Source organism: Sycon ciliatum, chromosome 6 (assembly GCF_964019385.1).
Source record: "Sycon ciliatum chromosome 6, ocSycCili1.1, whole genome shotgun sequence".
Lineage (NCBI taxonomy): Eukaryota > Metazoa > Porifera > Calcarea > Leucosolenida > Sycettidae > Sycon > Sycon ciliatum.
This window is the reverse complement of record NC_088648.1, coordinates 5,188,206-5,209,295: the sequence shown is the minus strand read 5'-3', so window position 1 is coordinate 5,209,295 and position 21,090 is coordinate 5,188,206. Positions and strand designations below refer to the sequence as shown.

General features: G+C 51.3%; 1 protein-coding gene across 1 annotated transcript in view; it reads left to right on the top strand.

Annotated features, from left to right (window-relative positions):
• Positions 1-21,090, top strand: part of LOC135819231 (sushi, von Willebrand factor type A, EGF and pentraxin domain-containing protein 1-like) — a 157,894-nt gene that overhangs the window by 38,033 nt on the left and 98,771 nt on the right. Inside the window, exon 5 of the mRNA XM_065332398.1 lies at positions 1,182-1,291. Coding sequence (XP_065188470.1) covers positions 1,255-1,291 — 37 coding nt within the window. The 5' untranslated portion in view covers positions 1,182-1,254. The remainder of the gene's footprint in view (positions 1-1,181; positions 1,292-21,090) is intronic.

The window sequence follows — 21,090 nt, the reverse complement described above, 5'->3', positions numbered from 1 at the left end:
TGCTATTCACATCACCCCATGTGAATTGGGTGAATGGATTCTGAATCGATTCCAGGGTTCATGACATGAAATCGAATGGCGAGATTCCATTCATGAATCGATTCAAGTGCGTAATCGAATGCAGCCACTGCGTATTCCACTGTGAATGGGATTCGACTTTGTGTACGCCACTGTACACATGTTTTGCCCCTGTGCACTCTACTGTCTCGGAGTTCGCCGCTATGTGTGCCACTGTGTATGGGGTTCACAACTGCATACACCGCTGAGAGCGGGTTGCACCACAGTGTGCATGCGTATTTTTGTATTACCCTTTTTCTTACTTAGAAGTTGCGACTTCGGCGGTAATAGTCATGAAGTTGATTGTTCCAACTAAGAACACACGCTTCTTGCCGAACTTGACACTTGACTGACTCACGACAGCCATCCGGAGCACACGAGGAGCACGTCGCACCTTCCACTCAACAATCGACTTCATGACTATTACCGCCGAAGTCGCAAGTTCTAAGTTCGTATTGTTGTCCCTCACGCGGACGTGCAACTAGTTGTTGGAGGTGACAGAGTTGTGAATAGCTATACTGGCTCTCAATGTCTGTTTAACACAACTCCATGAGTGACTCTGACTCACACTGCTACCTGGGGCTTCATGAGGTGTTTGTCGCGCTGGAAACAAAGCGTCTCTGTAAGTTTGTATCCCTGGTGATGGTTTGGCCTGGAGAGCAGTATATAAGTGGTGCTTTTCAGGCACAATCTTCCTCAGCCTACTCAAGCTCAACGGATGAGGGGTGAATTCCCCGAAACACTGTGTATTGAGCAGGGAGTGGTGCTTTCTTGCAGGTTTGCCGAGTGGAAGGTGTGACGTGCTCCTCGTGTGCTCTGGATGGCAGTCGTGAGTCAGTCAATTGTCAAGTTCGGCAAGAAGCGTGTGTTCCTAGTTGGAACAATCAACTTCATAACCCTTTTTCTTCTTGTACTTTTTGGCTTCTTCCTGAACGCTCCTTTGAATAGCACCGAAAACATGTTATTCTGAGTTGTGTGTGACAGCATCAAAAAGCCTATCGTTTGTTCTTAGCCACACGACATGATCATCCTGAAATCTCTTCCACTATTACCTTAATTGCCTTCTTGTTGGAAGTAACTTTAATAGACAAGGTTAATTTTTGTCACACTTTCATTATCTACAGAGATTTACCCAATAACAACTTCTCTCCTGGTCCTCGACTATGCAGAGTTTTAAAAGCAGGCAATCACATCCAGATGACTTTAGAAGAACCGCTTAAAAAATCCCTCAACAGTAAGTGTTCCGCTATCATTGTTCCTGCCTGATGGTTGAACTTGTGAACAAGATCGACATTGTTTTGAATTTGTTGTGGACTTTGTCTTTGCTATTTTCGTTCTGTCTATTCTCTCACCTTTCTTCTCTCTCACGTCTTCTGTAGAACTGCTTTCCAGTCTGTCTCTCTCTTCTCTCTACTCTTCATCTCAAGAACGTTTCTCTTCTCCATTTCTTCGTTCTTGTGCTTCTCTAAACTTCTCTACTCTCTTTTCTCTTCGTTTGAATTTCCTTGAACATGACGTGAACATGTGTTTTTTGCGCTCTGAACTGTCTTGATTTTCTTTTATGTTTTTTGCCGAATGTACAGTGCACTGTGCGCTGTGTGTGTACAATGCTGCGCGGCTAGCGATGCGCTTTCTTTGGTACAGACTTTTTCTGTTGTGTCCGTCATCTATGGCTTTCGCTTTCTTGCAGTTTTCACCGCTTTGCTGCAATAGTTGCTGTTTCCTTGAAGGCGAACTGCGATGCCTCCATTTTCGTAGATGGTCTTGGTGCGCGAGGCGCCGAGCGAACCTCATGGCTTTTGGTTTAGTTTCTTTTTCAGAGTTTTTCAGTTTTCAGATTTGTTGTTGTTTGTGAATACACCGTTTATACAGTCTTCAAGCGAGCAGTAGTTTTCGATGTGTGGTCGTGACTTGGGTTGTCCGTATTGCCCTGAACGTTTGGTCCTTCAAGCCGGATGTGCGGAGGCGCATCCGGAGCCAATCGAACAGCCCTGAAGTAAAGCTTTCTGTATTCCGTAGCTCGTTGTGTTATGATCGTATAGTGTATATTTTTGAAATTTGAGTGTGCATTTCGATCGTTGCCGTTGAGATGTCGCGCAAGAGCACCAGAACCACCAGAGGGAGAGCTCCAGACCGGCTCGGTGAGTGGCTAGAGTCGACACAGACTGACGCTCAGCTTGCGTTTGACGCTGCGGTGAATTTGTCGTTGTCACCATCACCCAGTGCCAGTGTACATGATGTGCTCAGTCTGAAGTCCATTGGTGTGGACAGTTTTAGCGTTAGTAGTAGCAGTGCGCGTAGTCGCGGTGCGCGGAGTGCGCACCTACGAGCTGAGTGCGAGGCTGCAAAGAGGCTGGCTGAATTGGAGCAGCAACAGATAGAGTCGCAGAGGAGACTGCTGCAAATTGAGCTGGGGATTGCAGCATGAAGCCATCAACAGCCAGCATGACAGCTCCAGTACTAGTAGTAGTGCATACTCGGAGTCCAGGCGCTCAACGCATGCTAGCATTAGGAGTAGTAGTAGTAGCAGTGTAAGAGGCCAGCCAGCCCAACAGTCTGTACGTGGTGGAACGCCCCAGGCAGCTGTGGCAGTGTCTGCTGGCGATGGCCACGCAGCTACAGCTAACCAGCAACCAGCAACGTCAACAGCCACAGTACGCAGTCCGGCAGTATGTCAGCAGCAGTCGCCGCAGTCTGATGTTACGCCGCAGTCTGATGTTACGCCACAGTCAGATGTTACGCAGCCACCAGCAACGTCAGCAGCCACAGTACGCAGTCCGGCAGTACGTCAGCAGCAGGCGCCGCAGTCACATGCTTCGCAGCAGCAGCCGCAGTCTGACATCGCGCAGCTCACTGGAGCTATCCTGGCAGCGGTAGCCCTCAGACACCCCAGCACAGCGCCATATGAAGGGTTGTATGGCCAGGCAAGCTGCTGGGAAGGATCTGCCACAGTTTGCTGGGCAGCCTGAAGAGTGGCCCATCTTCAAGAAGATGTTTGACACCACAACCCGGGACTGTGGGTTTTCGCATGCAGAGAACCTCAGCCGACTGCACCGTGCGCTGAAGGGCAAGGCCAGATATGCAGTCCAGTTTATGCTGGCTGTCCCAGACAATGTTCCGGAGATTCTTGCCACTCTGCAAGAGCATTTTGGCCGTCCCGAGCACGTGGTGCACCACCTCATCACCCGTGCTCAGAGTTTCTGCACTTTGCAAGCCGACGACTTTGAGCAGCTCAAAGAGTTCTCAACTGCTGTGCGTGGGCTGGTGCAGATCATGAAGCTAATGAATAGTACTGGGCACCTGCGCAACCCTCAGCTGCGACAGGAACTTGTTGCCAAACTGCCGACTGGCATGCGCCTGAACTGGGGCGAGATGATCGCCAATTTCGACCCGGAGAAGCTGTTACTGGATGATTTTTCAGTGTGGCTGTGCGGCAAGGCCAGTGCAGCAGGCAGAGTGACTGCGCTGAAGACAGGGAGTGTCAGCAGCAGCAGCAGCAGCAGCAGTAACAAGAGAAGTCGGAGTGAGACCATCCTCACCACATTGAGCAACAGCGGCAGCCCCAGACAGCAAGAGCGTGCACCCTTTGCCTGCCATTACTGCAGCAGCCAACATCCGCTGCGCAGCTGTGACAGTTTTAAAGCACTGCCACTGCAGAAATGTAGGGAATGGGTAGCGGAGAAGAAGCTGTGTTTTCTCTGTTTCGGCCGCAGCCACCGGGTAACTGACTGCAAGAGCCGGAATCGCTGCTCCGTTGGTGACTGCGGAAAACGTCACCATGAATTAGTGCACCCGTCTGACAGGAACAGCGGTGGCCACACTGAACAGTAGGAGAGCGTCAATTGCCACACCGCTCAGCGAACTCGAGTTGCCCTGCGTGTTGTACCGGTGTCGCTCTCAGCATCCAACAGGCATAGCGTCGAGACACATGCGCTCCTGGATGAAGGATCCACCGTGAGCATTGTTGACAGGAAGCTTGCCAGGGAGCTGGGCGCTACTGGTCCGGTAGATCCCTTGCACCTGAGTTGGACTGGGAATCACAGTCAGCACCATGCCAACTCATGTTGCGTCAACCTGTGCATCTCACCTAGAGACGGGGATGAGCAGTTTGACTTGCAGAACGTCCGGACAGTGGCGAACCTCAGTCTGCCGAAGCAGTTTGTCAACCAGCAGAAACTTGCCCGACAGTGGTCGCATTTGGCACACATCGACTTGCCATCACTGGCAGAGGCAACGCCTATGCTGCTCATTGGCCAGGACCACTACCACGTGACGGCACCAAGGGAGATCTTGGAAGGTCTGCCGAATGCACCTGTAGCCACCAACACTAAGCTCGGCTGGGTACTGCACGGCAACACCGGACAGTGCCGAAGAGTGGACTCTGAGGTGTCCTTCGTGTCGTGGTCAGCAGATGACGAGCTGCATGAACTGGTCAAGAGAGCATTTTCAGTAGATGACTTCGGGGTCAAGCCAGCGCCACTACCCAGAAGCAAGGGCGATGAGCGGGCGCTACAGTTGCTGAGTACCATGACTCACGATGGCACTAGATGGCAAACAGGACTGTTGTGGCGTGACGATAACCCGCAATTGCCAGAGAGCTGACAGCAGGCCGACAGACGTCTTCAGCAGCTGGAACGCCGTCTGATGAAGGACCAGAACCTCGCGGACCAGTATGCAGTGAAGATCAAGAGCTACCTGGTGAAGGGATATGCACGCATCCTTTCAGCAGCAGAGGCCGCATGTGAACCACCTAACACCTGGTACCAGGCTGCCGCACTTTGCCGTGGTGAACCCGACGAAGGGCAAGCTGAGACTTGTGTTTGATGCAGCCGGGAAATCGCATGGCAAGTGCAGTCGCCCTCAAGATGTGTACGAGATGCAGGTGATGACGTTTGGTGCAGTGTCATCTCTGACCACAGCTCAGCATGCGAAGAACCATAGTGCCACCGTCTTTGGTCCGGATATGCCTGAAGCTGTCACAGCCATCACTGACCGCCACTATGTGGATGACTATTTCGACAGTGCAGCTACGGAGTGTGATGCCATCAGCCATTCGGCAGCGGTGATTGAGATTCACCGGAGGGGAAGATTCGAGATCCGGAACTGGGTCAGTAACTCGTCCCAGGTTCTAGAGAGGATACCCACCCAACTTCGTTCATCTGAAGTGGTGAATCTCGCCACCGGGAACGCATCCACAGAGAAGGCACCTGGCCACTTATGGAACCCGAACAGCGACTGCCTCAGCTTTGCCGTTGGAGCAAAGCTATCAGCACAGCCCGACAGCGTCTCAGCAACCAAGCGGACAGTACTGCGCTACGTGATGTCGGTGTTCGATCCCCTTGGCTTCCTGATGGCGGACACCGTTACCGCCAGGATACTACTGCAAGACGTATGGAGGTCAGGCCTTGGCTGGGACGATGAGCTGCCCCATGATATGGCTGAGCGCTGGTCAAAATGGCAAGCCGGCCTGCATGAAGTTGTGTCGCTGCAGGTGCCACGGTGCTACCATCCTGCACTAGCAGACGCCAAGAGCTTCGAGCTGCACATGTTTGTCGACGCTAGCGAAAAAGCATTCGCAGCTGTAGCGCACATCAGAGCCACCAGCAAGAGCAGTGCTGTACACGTTGCGTTTGTTGCAGCAAAGGCTCGCGTTGCCCCGCTCAAGCCACTCAGTATCCCTTGTCTTGAGCTGCAAGCTGCTGTGCTGGGAACGCGTCTGGCAGACACACTCACCAAGCAGCTTGATCTACCTATCGGCTCCACAACATTCTGGAGCGACTCCCGTACTGTCCAGCTGTGGATCAAGTCAGAAGCCAGACTTTACAAGACGTTTGTTGCCCACAGGATTGGTGAGATCGCTGAGACAACGGAACCCAGTCAGTGGCGCTGGGTCCCCACCAAGGATAACCCTGCTGATGACGCTACGCGTGGTCTGGCCAGCGACGAGTTGACACTTGGCAGCAGATGGATGACCGGCCCAGAGTATCTGCAGAGTCCGCCAGAGCAGTGGCCGCTTGATGTCAAGCCTGCAGTAGCCGACTCAAGTCCCGGCATCAAGCTGAAAGGCGAGTTCGTAGCCACAGCTGTGTCTAGTGAGTGTGTGCGGAATGCAGCGCTACCTGACCCTAGTCACTTCTCATCGTGGATGAGACTGGTCCGTGTTACCGCTTGGGTACTCCGCTTCGTCAAGATCTTGAAGCACCGAGCGCTACGTACATCAGCACCACTCCCAGGAGAGCTAGTACCTGAGAAGCTTGAGAGTGCAGAGTGTCTATGGTGGCAGCAAGTGCAAGCCGACTGTTTCCCTGCTGAAGGTCGCAGTATCGAGTCTGGCAAGCCCGTGGACAAGGACAGCCGCTTGTCACATCTGTCGCTTGTGCTCACTGGTGGAGTAGTGCCTCACCAAAGCCGACTGGTCAACTCCTCCGATCTGCCTGACATGGTCAAGCAGCCAGTTGTGCTCGATCCGAGTCACCCTTTCACCCGGCTGCTGATTGCGTGGTATCATGTTGCGTCATGTCATCAAGGGCAAGAGCGTGTGTGCAATGAGTTGCGGCAACGCTATCTCATCATGGGGCTGAGACGAGCCGTCCGAAGTTCTTGGAACACGTGCCAGAAGTGCAGCAACGACAGAGCACAGCCAGCTGCACCAGAGATGGCACCACTGCCAAGCACTCGTGTCACACCATTTGTTCCAGTTTTTACTGTGGTTGGCATGGACTACTTCGGACCGATGACAGTGGCGGTCGGACGTCGGCACGAGAAGAGGTATGGTGTGCACATGCACTGACCACGGATGCCTGCATCATGGCCATCCGTAGGATGATCGGCAGGCGTGGTCGACCTCGTCAAATTTGGTCGGACAATGGAACGAACCTCCGAGGAGCAGAACGAGAGCTGCATGAGTCCTTGAACGACCTCGACCAAGACCAGCTCACCGCCGACTTGGCGTTACTTCGCATCGAGTGGAGTTTCAACCCGGCATCTGCTCCGCACATGGGGAGCACCTGGTGAGATCCGTGAAGTCCACCTTGCAGGTGATACTGCATGAGCGTGCTCCGAAGGACGAGGTACTGTTGACCCTCATGATTGAGGCAGAGAGTCTCGTCAACAGCCGACCACGGACGCACGTGCCAGTAGACCCCAACGATCCGGAGAGCCTCACGCCTAACCACTTTCTGCTCAGCACATCTAGTAGCATACAGCCACCCGGAGAGTATACGGAGCGCGACCTGTGCTGCCGCAAGCCGTGGCGTCTATCGCATATTCTAGCTGACATGTTCTGGCGATGTTGGCTGAAGGAGTATGCCCCCAGCCTCGGCACATGCAAGAAGTGGCGTGGCGTTGGTCAAGAAATCAGTGTGCTGAGGACGTTCGCCACAATGTGAACTGATGCAGCTATGTAATCTTGTCGTGATTCATGGATTTGTGTTATTAGTTTGCGTTCATGTATGTGCCTTGACATCTTCGAACTGCGTAATTATTCTCAGAATTTATTGTTGTATATTAGTATAGCGTTTGTAGTTGAGACATATTGTTTCGTCGATACAATTTAGTTCTCCTTATTAGTATCGCGCTAGTTTTATGAATTACAAAGTAGCAGTCAAAATCTATTCTCTAGTCGGTTGAGTAATAGACATTTGTTCTACAGGAATTGCCATAATTATCGTTGTGCAGATTCTCACCTGATTTCGTTCGTTCCGCGTTCCATAGTTCTTCTATTCTATGCCTCGCAGTTTCTGATAGGGTTTGTCATCACCCGTTGGGGTGTTGCCACTCACTGGCAGATTGATAGACATATTTCACCAGCACAGATTCTCTGCACAGCAAGTATTTCAAGTCCTTTGTTCTCTTTTCTTTACGATTCACACTTGAATTTTCGTTTCTCTTGTTTTCTTGCTTCTGCACTGCCGTAGCGTTTCATATCTTGATTTCCGCAAACGCGTCGTCGCGTACCGCGATTCCGGACGCGACGCCGTATTTGCCGCATGCATTCGTTACGGGTTTCTGTTTTTGGGCACTGCATTGCACATTGCAATACAGCACTTTGCGAACACGTACGCTCTTTTATTTTTTGCTCTCGATCAAGTTTTCGACGGAGCTCGTTGTGAGCTTGAACAGATTTTTGAGAGAAGAATGGCGACGTTCGTTGAGTTTCGAGTCTTCCTTGTTTCGTGCTAGCCAACCGATCTTTAGTCCGTTACGGGACGATAAACCTCCGTAACATTTTGGTAGCAGAGGATGGTTTGTCGTTAGGTTAGGATCCTCGCCTGAGAATGGCATCCTTGGAGGAATGCCCTGATTTGGAGCGTGAGATCAAGCTCCTGAAGCTGTGGAAGTCGGCAGCAAAGACGCAGCTCACGAATGCGAGGCGTGGGCTGTTGGTCTTGGTAGATGTCGACACGCGACCTGTGCCGGACAAGGCAACGGTACTGAAAGCAGTTTCCTTGCTGCAAGGAGCCATGGATGAACTTGCAGGAGTCACCAGGACCCTGGCGAGTTACGTTCAGCAGACCCCATACTGTCTGGGAGAATTACGCAAGTTATCCGAGGATGCGGAGCAAACAGAAGAGAAGGTATACGTCCGCGATGGAACGAAGTGCGGACTTCTGTCGGGAATACAGCAGTTTTGTCATGCCCAGTACACGTTTTCGAAGTCCGTCCTGAAAAACTCAAATCTACAAACAGTGCGAGCTTACCTGGATAGGCACACTGCTCTTGTCGATGAGAACAGCGCTGATGAACGCGATGAACATGCTGGTGGAGCACGGGAGTACGGAGTGGAGTCGCTAGCGCCGCAGACAGATAGTAGTAGTGCTGTGGAGCACACAGCGATCAGAGAAGCTGGTGCTCAGCCCGGTGCCAGTGAAGTAAAAGTTAGAGCAGACGTAGCGGGCCTCAGTCTCGGAGACAGAGCGCTTCAGTCTTGGAGACAGAGCGCTTCAGTCCAGCACTAGAATTACTAGTAGATCTGCTAGTACTTCTGCCACTATTCACACTAACACTAGTAACAGTACTAGTTCTACTTCTAGTACATGTATCAGCACCACTGCAGGGTTGTCACCTGCAACCATAAACAACCTGCCACCAGCACAGGCCAGTGTGACAAGCATTAGTTTCACAAGTACAGGTGCCAGTTGCAGTGCTAACTACCTGGCAGCATCCAGTGCACCACCACCAGGTTACCTGCAGGCCAGGCCAGTGATAGGTATGGGAAGCACTGTGACAGTCAGCGTTGCCACTGGGACCAAGACTAGCACTCGCAGCAGGCATGCACCAGCAGTGCCTACTACAAGTGCAACTGTGCATACCACTCTGCCAGTGTCTGGGATGAACTTGCCGGCAATAGCCAAGACCAGAGTAGGCCAGACTGCCACTCAGCCTATAACTCTGCAATCTTCCGCACCTAATAGTATGTTTCAGCCGTCGACACAGCAGCAATTGTATTTGCCGACGTCTCAATCGCAGCAGGATTCATTGCAGATACCACAGCCACAGTATGCATCACAGGTCATGCAGCAGCAGTATATTCCGCCACAGCAGCAGTCTACCGTACAAGCGACTCAGCCGCAGTACGCACCGTTGTCAGTACAGCAGCCAGCACAGCAACAGTATTCTAATTCGGCGCCGCAATACCAGTATTCGGCACAGTCGTATACATCACAGCCGTATACACCACAGCCGTCACAGCCGTATACGCCACAGTACACACAGTCATACACACCGCAGTATACTCAGCAAAAGTCCACACCACAAGCCTTACCTACACTGTATCCTAGTCCGTATTCAGCGCCCACGTTACCGTACACTCAGGCATCTCTCCCGCCGCTATATCCACCACCACAGTCAGGGTATAGTTCACAGGTGCATGTCCAACAGCCATCATCAGATATCACTAAGAATCTGAAGAAGGTGTCAATCCCAACATTCAGTGGCAATAAGCGCGAGTACGACCGATGGAAAGCAGCGTTCGTAGTATGTGTCGACAAACAGCCGCTCTCGAAAGAGATTAAGTTTCTGCAGTTGCGGCAGTATCTGAGTGGTGAGGCACTGACAGTTGTTGAGAGTCTTAGATTCTCACCGTCTTCGTACGACGCAGCGCTACGCCGGCTCGAACAACGATACAGTGGACAACGAAGACAAATCTCTGTACACGTGGAAGAACTAGAGGAGTTCAACCAGATACGAACCGCAAAGGCAGCAGATCTGGAAAAGTTTGCTGACCTCCTAGAAGTCACCATCGTACAAATGACGGACGCCGGATTGCAGTCCGAGCTCGGCATTGGCACAATGTACACAAGGCTGCAGCAGAAATTGGCCTCACCAATTCTCACACAGTATCACCGTTGGGTGCTGGAAAACTCCAAGCACGAATCCGTGAGAACACTACAAGAGTGGGTGAACCGAGAGGCAGCCATCATCGCTACAGCGACAGAGACAGTGGACGGCGTCAGCGGCAGTAGCAGCAACAGCAGTAGCAGCACCGGAAGCAGAAATAGCAGCAATGCCAAAGCTGGCACACGACGGGCCCATCTGGCGACCGACAAGAAGGCCAAATCAACATCTACATGCGGTCTTTGCGAAGAGAGCCATGCAATTTGGAACTGCCAACAGTTCAAGACCGCTGAGCCATCCAAGCGTTGGGTACATGCTAAACGTCTCAACCTTTGCTATTGTTGCCTCGGCACAGGACACCGTGGGAACGATTGCACCAGGAGGCGAACATGTAATGTGAACGGTTGCAAGGACACACACAACTACCTCCTGCACAAACCAACAACAACACCTGGTGGCTGCGACAAGGAGAAGCCGTCTCAGAAACCAGATGAACGAAGTCATCTAGCAGCCGCGACACTTCAGACTAGACGGCATAAAGAGTCTGTCTCGCTAAGTACTGTACCCATGATTGTGCGAGCTAACGGCAAGTCCGTGGAAATCAACGCTCTGCTCGACGACGGGAGCACAATGACTTACGTCAATGAGGTATTGGCTAAAGAGCTCGGCTTGCAGGGTAAACGGCGAGAAGTTCGGGTAGCCGTCCTGAGCGGCACCGTAGAGACGTTCACCAGCATGCCAGTCCAGTTTGAGCTTGAGAGCACCGACACTACAGTGAAGCTCAAGATGGAAGCTGACACAATAACTGATGTAGTGGGAGATGCCAGAGCCGTCAATTGGTGGAACAAGAAGCGAGCGTGGCAGCATTTAGCTAATCTCGAAATTACACCGCTTGGCCGCAAACCTACCATTGATCTCCTGATTGGCCTGGACTACGCCGAGCTTCACAAGTCTATCAAAGACATCACCGGCCAACGTGGCGAGCCCATTGCCCGCCTGACACCACTCGGATGGACCTGTGTTGGGTCAACGGACAGTGAGACCCTCCCACGCACCCTGTTGACACGCCAGGTAGATGATCTGGGCACTCAAATCAAACGGTTCTGGGAAGTCGAGAAGGTACCAGCAGCAATGGTAGCCGAGTCGCAACGCACTGCTGACGATAAGGCAGCACAGGACATCGTCAGCGCTGGGCTCACCAAGTCGGACGACAAGTACACGGTTCCGTTACCGTGGAAAGGCAACCGAGCCGAGCTACCAGACAACGCCATCATGGCGGAGAAGCGGCTCAGAAATACAGAGCACCGGTTGAAGAAGGACACAGCAGTCGGCAAGGCATACAGCAACGTAATTGAGTCATACGTGAAGAAGGGCTACGTCCGCAAGGTGCTACCCACGGAAGTCAGCACAACACGATGGTTACTTCCACACTTTCCCGTCCTAAGACCGGACAAGAGCGCAACGAAGCTGCGGATAGTGTTTGACGCGGCGGCACGATGCCAAGGCGACTCACTGAATGAACACCTCCACGCGGGCCCGAAGCTGCAACGCAGTCTCTTCGATGTTCTCCTTTGCTTTCGGCAGCACCCAGTCGCCATCGTATGCGACATATCAGAAATGTACCAGCAAGTGAAGGTAGCACCAGCCGATCGGCCCTGCCTACGTTTCCTGTGGCGAAATCTCGACACCAGTAAGCCACCCGATGCGTATGAATTTGAGAGAGTTGTGTTCGGCCTCTGCGTGTCACCGTTTCTGGCACAATTTGTTGCACAGGAACACGCTAGACGACACCGAGAAGAAAGCCCCCGAGCAGCCGAGTCCATACTTGACTCCACCTACATGGACGATACGCTGGATTTGGGGGAAACTGTAACAGACGGCAAGAAGCTGTACCACGATCTGTCAGCGATGTGGGCTGGAGCCGGCATGAGCGCACGCAAGTGGCTGTCGAATGCACCGGAAGTGCTCGAAGCCATCCCAGCAGAGCTACAGGCAGCCGGAATCAATCTGGAGTCTGGGGAGCTACCGGCGGTTAAAGCTCTCGGCATTCTCTGGAAAGCAGCCGAAGACGTGTTCACGTTCCGTCCGGCAACCTCAAGTGAAACAATCAGCACGAAGCGCCAGTTTCTGCAGCGCATCAGTCAGCTCTTCGACCCGCTAGGCCTGATTGTACCAGTAGTTGTGCAGGGCAAGATCATTATGCAAGACATATGGACGTCCGGCACAAACTGGGACGAAGAACTGAATCCGCTACTGAAAGCCTCAGCAACCAGGTGGTTTCAGCAGCTACAGCAACTCGTGTCAATCAGAGTCCCAAGATGCCTCAGCTTGACTAACAGCCAGCAGCAGCTGCATTTGTTTGCAGATGCATCCAGTCTCGCTTACGGCGCAGCCGTATACATGCACAGCCAGGATAGCAGTGATGTCGCGGCTCGGTTCATGGCAGCAAAGAGTCGCGTCGCTCCGCTGCAAGCGATCAGCATTCCTCGGCTCGAGTTGATGGCTGCAGTAACCGCAGCAGAACTCGGATCTGCAGTTGCTTCAGCAACACAGCTACAGCTGCAGAATGCAGTCTTCTGGACTGATTCCATGGATGTATTCCATTGGGTCCGGCAACCCAGTCGGCAATACAAACCATTCATCACACATCGGATCGGCTACATCCAGATGCTAACTCGACCTGGGCAGTGGCGCTATGTCCCGACAGCGCTGAATCTAGCAGATCTCGTGTCCCGAGACGCAACGGTAACGAACCTCGCGGAGAGCAGCTTGTGGTGGGAAGGTCCTGCCTTTCCCCTGCAGCCATCTACAGAGTGGCCACAACCAGCAGCTACCACGACAGCATCACCAACAGCTGCTGCAGAAGTCCGCAAGGCAGCAGCGCTTCCGTCAACATTTGCCAGTGTATCCACATCAAACACCGACACCATGTGGCGATTAACCCCAGAGTGTTATTCAGATTTTCAGTATCTCGTACGAATAACAGGATTGGTGTTACGCTTTATCAGTAATGTGAGCAGTAATCAGCGCGCCACGGGGGAGCTGACAGTTTCAGAGCTTCAAGACGCCGAGCGTCTGTTGTTCAAGGGCGCACAAGCAGAAGCCTTTGGACAAGAGCTGCAGGCACTAGCAAATGGCAAGGCCCTTCCAGCTAGTTCAGTTCTCAGCAAGCTAAGTCCCAGAGTCGACGAAGATGGTCTGTTACGTTGCGACGGTCGAACGAAGTACGCAGAGTGGCTACCGTACGACGTACGTTACCCAGTTATTCTGCCACGACACCACCATATCACGAAGTTAGTGGTTAAGCATCACCACGAATTGCAGCAGCACGGCGGTACCAACCAGACACTTTCATCGGTATGCGAGAGATTCTGGATAGTGGCTGCTCGAGAGGTGATACCGGAATGGGAACACGAATGTGCGCGGAGCATACGCACGAGGGCGAAGCCAGCTGAGCAAGTGATGGCACCCCTTCCGAAGAGTTGTCTGGAGCCACCACTTCGAGCATTTACTGAGACGGCTGTGGACTTTGCTGGGCCGTATATCACAATCCAAGGCCGTGGAAAAGCGATACTTGTGCCTCTTCACCTGTCTGTTAAGTCATGCAGTTCATCTGCAGCTTGCGTATGGGCTTGATACTGATTCATTCCTGCGCGCATTCTCGCGTTTTGCCCATTGCCGTGGACTACCAGTGCAAGTTCTGTCGGACAATGGAACTAACTTTATCGGCGCTAATCGGGAGCTGCGAGAGCTGGTCGATGCGCTTGACAAATATGCCATCCAGCGGTCAGCAGCAAACCGCAAGATGGACTGGTCATTCAACCCACCACTCGCCCTGCATTTCGGCGGAGCGCACGAAGCCATGATCAAGTCAGCGAAAAGAGAAACTGCCAAGATCCTAGGGAACGCAGACATTACAGATGAAGAGTTAATGACCGCCTTCACAGGTGCGGAAGCCCTACTCAACTCGCGCCCACTGACCTTCCAAAGCGCCAACCCTGCAGATGTAAGTCCCTTGACACCCAACCACTTCCTGATTGGGCAAGCCGGTGGTCAGTATGCACCCGAGTCAGTGGACACTCAGCCATTTCACTCGAGGAACCGGTGGCGTCGTATCCAAGAGCTGCTGCAGCACTTCTGGCAGCATTGGCTGACAGAGTGGGTTCCGGCATTGAATCAGCGCCGGAAGTGGCTTGCCGAGCGTAAGGACGTCAGCTGCGATGGCGTTGTCCTAGTCATCCAACCTGATTCCCCACGTGGTCAATGGCCATTGGGTCGAGTCACTCAGACCTTCCCGGGCGCTGACGGAAAGGTACGCGTCGTTGAAGTGCAGGTCGCCGGTAAGCGAATGACCCGACCAATTACAAAGGTATGTCCTCTCGAGTTTGTAGATTGATCCTAGTCGGATCAAGAGGGGGAGGATGTGCTGAAGACGTTCGCCACAATGTGAACTGATGCAGCTATGTAATCTTGTCGTGGTTCATGGATTTGTGTTATTAGTTTGCGTTCATGTATGTGCCTTGACATCTTCGAATTGCGTAATTATTCTCAGAATTTATTGTTGTATTTTAGTATAGCGTTTGTAGTTGAGACATATTGTTGCGTCGATACAATTTAGTTCTCCTTATTAGTATCGCGCTAGTTTTATGAATTACAAAGTAGCAGTCAAAATCTATTCTCTAGTCGGTTGAGTAATAGACATTCGTTCCACAGGAATTGCCATAATTATCGTTGTGCAGATTCTCACCTGATTTCGTTCGTTCCGCGTTCCATAGTTTTTCTATTCTACGCCCCGCAGTTTCTGACAGGGTTTGTCATCACCCGTTGGGGTGTTGCCACTCACTCGCAGATTGATAGACATATTTCACCAGCACAAATTCTCTGCACAGCAAGTATTTCAAGTAGGTGTACTATTATGTAACATTGATAAAAGTAACGGTTTACACCCGGGAATGTCACTCACAGACCTGTAAAAGCACATTGGCAAGGTACAGTCACTAGTCCTCCGATTGTTGCAATGGCAAACGGCATTTGAATCGACCACATCTCAGCTACATAGGCAAAACGAATATTCAGAAATTGTGCTTATCTATTCAAAATTCGTCTCACTGCAATCGCCCTCCTACAAGCTCATTAGTATTCAAGGGGAAGTATACCCTGAAATCAAATTTTCACCATTTGTAGTCTTCGGGGTGCTGAGTCGAATGGTCTTGGTCCGAGGAAGCTGAGACGCTCCCTTCCTCCTTTATTCCCAATCGAACTCGCGCACTTCCACCGAAACTGGGTGACTGCGCCCTACTAGATAGGGATTTGTGCGGAAAAACACTTTAAAAATGCCGTTTCGTTCTTATAAAACCATGGATGACGGCGATTGGTTCATATGTTGTAGTCCTTTGGCCGCTGAGCCGACTGGTTTTGGTCCAAAAAGGCTGCGATGCAGCGTTCGGCCCTTATTCCCAATCGAACACGGGTGAGTAAGCGGTCACATACTCATGCGTACACCAGTCGCCTGGTTACCGTGCCTGGAGGCTACATTTTTCACATAAAGGTTCAACTCAAAGGTTCAAAGCAGGGAGTCGTCAGAGGCTTTTACGACTCCCTGGTTCAAAGGTTCAACTCGAGTGACATAAACGGGCCCAAACAGGCTGTAAATGAGCACGTGACCGCTTACTCAACCGTGTTCGATTGGGAAAAAGGGCTGAACGCTGCATCGCAGCCTTTTCGGACCAAGACCAGTTGACTCTGCGGCCAAAGGACTACAACATATGGACCAATCGCGGTCATCCGTGCTTTAATAAGAATGAAACGGCGTTTTTGGTGACTTTTTTCACACAAATCCTTATCTAGTAGGGCGCAGTCACCCAGTTTCGGTGGAAGTGCACGAGTTCGATTGGGAATAAAGGAGGAAGGGAGCGTCTCAGCTTCCTCGGACCAAGACCATTCGACTCAGCACCCCCGAAGACTACAACTGGTGGAAATTTGATTTTTGGGTATTATTATTATTATTATTATTATTATTATTTGTGCTCCCGCGTCAATGGGCTCGCCCAAATTCGCTTGCACCGAACCATGCGAAAAAAGGCCACCAGCAGGCAGGCAGGCAAAGAAAAATAGAAAATGGTGTCACATAAACTAATACAAACAAGAATATCATTATTGATGACATTAATATACTGAATGAATGGCAAAGGCCATGTGAATACGGATAATACGGATAATCAGAGTACCAACAACAAAGAATGTAGCTCAAACCATTGCAATGCCAACTTCCTTCACCAGTACTCTGCCTTGTACGCATCTGTAACTGCGTTGCACAGATATGTCCATTCACGGCGATCCAGTGCTCGCTGAGCCATCAGCTGCAAGTCCCTTGGAGTCCTCAGACGGCAGCCGACTCGCTCCGCGTCTTGATTCAGCAGGACCGGTAGCGTGATCCGCGGCCGCCCACGGTATCCCGGCACGGAGCAGCCAAAGAACCCACTCATGGCCTCCCTAGCCGGTGTGTGCTCATCTGATCGCAGGATGTGGCCAAACAGCCGCCATCTTGCATTCACCAGAATGTTGCCAAGTGGAGCAGCACTGCAGCGCTCGTAAACCAAATCGTTCGACAGTCGGTTGGGCCACCTGATACCCAAGATATGCCGAAGTTGCCGCCGATGATACGATTCCAGCGCTTCAATTGTCTGTCGAGTGATGCCCCATGTGGAGCAGTTGTAAAGCAAGACAGGTAACACGAAGCAGTTATACAGCCGGACGCGCACCTCCAGACTCACTTGGTCTCTTCTCTTCCATAACTGGCAGAGGGACTTAAACGCTATCGCCGCAAGCTGCTTTCTGCGGGTGACATCCTCTGCATCACCAAGGAGAGAGCCGAGTTTCTTGACCATACGCCATGGCTCATCAGCACGATCGGCCTCTCGCTGGATGGCTGTGAATTCTGTCTTGGTCTGGTTGACGGTAAGGGACCATGTACCCAAGATGGTGGCAACTTGTGGCTCTAACATCCGAAGCCAATCACTAGAGATACTGATGAAGTCCACATCATCGGCGTACTCCACATCGTACGGAGGATGCCGGGCCACAGGCGCAGCCATTCGCTGTCGCACATCCTGCAGGGCAGCTTCCAGGTAGATCACGAATAGAATTGGCGACAAGGAGTCGCCTTGCGGGGTACCAATGTTAGTGGAGAAAGAGCTTGATGTTTCCGTGCCCAGTCTGACTGCCAAATTCGTATCTGAGATCAGGTAACGGATCAAGCGTACCTCGTCTTCTTCCAAGAATCGCTGAACCACGTCCATCAACTGTCCTCGCCTGATCGTGTCAAAGGCACGTGACATGTCGATGCCCAGTATGCTGAATGACCAGTGGTACCGCTGGGTCGTAGCTGCTAACCACCGATGGCACCAGACCACATCAGCTGTTGACCTTCCTGCACGAAAACCACTTTGGTTCAGTGATAGGAAATCGTTTACGGCTGGCGAGATGCGCTTGAGGACTACCAGCGACATGACTTTGCGTAGAGTTGTCAGGAGGATGATCGGTCGCAGACTGGTTAAAGCACCCACCGGCTTTCCGGGCTTCTGGAGAGGTATTAGTGTGCCATGACCGATGAATGGCTCTACCCGGTGTTGCTGAAATAGGCTGTTGATGCATCGGCTTATGACGGGAGCAGTGGCATCGGCTGAGTACTTCAACAGCTCACCCGGGATGTTGTCGGGTCCTGCAGCTCTACCGTTGTTGAGTCTTGCTAGTGCTGTTTTCACTTCCTCCGTTGAAACGGGATGCTGCAGCGGTCGAGGTTCCCCAGTGAAGGATCCAAATTGCTGAATTGCAGAGTCACTGAGCTGCGATGAGAAATGATTCTTAATCTCCAAGCTTGCTTGCTTATCATTACATATGATCTTGCCCTGGCTGTCCTTAACGACGACTTTCTGCGATGGCTTTCGCCGGAGCAAGTGTACAGCTTGGAACATCTGGGCTCCATCCTTGAGCCTCTCTATCTCCTCTGCTCGCGATATTAGTTCATTTTCTCTGTTTGTGATGGATCTGTTCCTGATATCATGCAGGATTCGATTCCGGTCAGTCCTCAACATTTCTCGCTCGATTGGGTCATCACTGCCCTGAATACGGAGTCGGACATCTCTCTGCATGCAGGAAAGTCTCTCGATCTCTGGGTCATGGTGACGATGACTGGTCTTGGCTGTCACACCCACAATCTCTTTGCCCCCGTGGAAGATCTCTGCAGCTATTGCATCCCATCCGGTGTTGGGCTGATCTTCTGACACCCTCTGAATTCTGTCTGAGATGGCAAATGTTAGCTGATTCTGCAGTTGTGGATTCCCGGGTAAACGATGCACTGCTAGGCGATCCACCTTCTTCTGGCTGCTCCGCGCCGCCCGACCCCATATGCCGAATACTCGAGGTAAAAGCGTGCGAGCCACCACAATCCTATGATCTGATGTGACTTCCGTTCCATTGTAACTTCTGGCGTTGGTGAATAGTCTCTTTTGCGATTGACGGCACAGAATATAATCAATTTGGTTGTAAATGTTGACAATCTTGCCACTGGCTCTGTCAAGTCGCTGTCCTGTCCATGTGGTCCTGTGCCTTGCAGAGTGGCAGAACGCTGTGTATGATAAGAATAATCTGTTAATTTCACAGAACTGCACTAGCGTCTCTCCGCTGACGTTTCTGATTCCACGCCCATGGCTGCCAATACATGATTCGTCCTGCTGCTTCGTTCCAGCTTTCGCGTTGAAGTCTCCAATAACAAAGAAGAGGGAACTCGAGTCCACGTCATGTATAGCTCTGGTCAAGGTATCGTAGAATTCATCCAATTCAAAGTTGTTGTCTCTGCAGCGAGCTGACGTCGGGGCATACACATTCAGGATACTCAATGTCGATTTTTTTCCCAATTGTAACGAAATTCCAGCGACTCGGTCAGAAACGCTCCAAACTCTCTCGACTCTCGGCTCCAAGCTGCTTCTTACTGCAAATGCCAGACCATAATGACGACAGGTTGGCGACAGCGTGTAAAGAACATAGCCACCACAATACTCTTGCCTCGTTTCACAAATTTTAGTTTCCTGCACGGCACAAACATCAATTTTGTACTTGGCCAAATCACGACAGAGCGCTTCACGTTTGACTTTCGACGATAGACCACGTACATTGAACATCGCTAAACTAAATTGGCTTCCTTCCTGTCTGAAGAAGCCCCCATCCACTAGGTTCGATAGAGACATAATTATCCCAAGAGAGGGAGAGAAGGAGTCACCTTCCCGTTTAAAGGGGAAGTATACCCTAAAATCAAATTTTCACCAGTTGTAGTCTTCGGGGTGCTGAGTCGAATGGTCGTGGTCCGAGGAAGCTGAGACGCTCCCTTCCTACTTGAATCCCAATCGAACTCGCGCACTTCCACCGAAACTGGGTGACTGCGCCCTACTAGATGGGGATTTGTATGCAAAATGTCACTAAAAGCGCCATTTCATTCTTATAAAAGCACGGATGACCGCGATTGGCCCATATGTTGTAGTCTTTTGGACGCTGAGTCGACTGGTTTTGGTCCGAAAATGCTGCGATGCAGCGTTCCTCCTTTATTCCCAATCGAACATGGTTGAACAAGCGGTCACGTGCTCCTGCGTACACGAGTCACCTGGTCACCGTGCCTGCAGGGTACAACTTACTAGCCTGTTTGACCTTTTTTGGGTGCAGTCCTGTCACTCGAGTTGAACTCGAGTTGAACCTTGGTGTGAAAGTTGTCGCCTGCTGGCGCGGTGACCAGGTGATTTGGGCACCCAGGAGCACGTGACCGCTTGTTCAACCATGTTCGATTGGGAATAAAGGAGGAACGCTGCATCGGAGCCTTTTCGGACCAAAACCAGTCGACTCAGCGTCCAAAAGACTACAACATATGGGCCAATCGCGGTCATCCGTTCCTTTCTAAGAACGACATAGCACTTTTGGTGAGATTTTGCATACAAATCCCCATCTAGTAGGGCGCAGTCACCCAGTTTCGGTGGAAGTGCGCGGGTTCGATTGGGAAAAAAGAAGGAAGGGAGCGTCGCAGCTTCCTCGGACCAAGACCATTCGACTCAGCACCCAGAAGACTACAACTGGTGAAAATTTCATTGTAGGGTATACTTCCCCTTTAATATCGTCATGAGACGTTCTATCGAAGCAGGAGGGACAGGGACGAATTCCAAGGTGACCAACAGCAACGAAAATTGAGAACAATGGCAGTTTTTGGCCATCCTTGCTCCTCGACTATAGTCGCTGTTGAATGCTGCTGATAAACGAATGAATATACGGACCTCGGTCTTTTACTCGGCCTATATTTCCCATATAGACCTCGTCTTGGTCAATATCCTATTTATCACGATTCCTTTGCCATAACCCCAAAATTTGAACCTTTAGGAGCTATTTTAACATTTTTAGTATAGCATTTATACTATAGTGTAAATAGGATGTTGCCTATTTTGGGTACAAGACTGTAAGAACAACAGAGTTCAGCATCTGCAGCACAGTGGCTGGGTGGTATAAGGGGTTGCTTGAGATTCATACTGTTGTGAGTTCAAATCCTGCTTGTTCTCTTCCTTTGTCTTCTTTCTTTCAATTTTTCTTTTTGAAGTGGAGAGAAAAATTCTAAGTTCCTCCAAAGTCGAAAGATTACAATGCCTAAGTGGTCGATACAAGCGG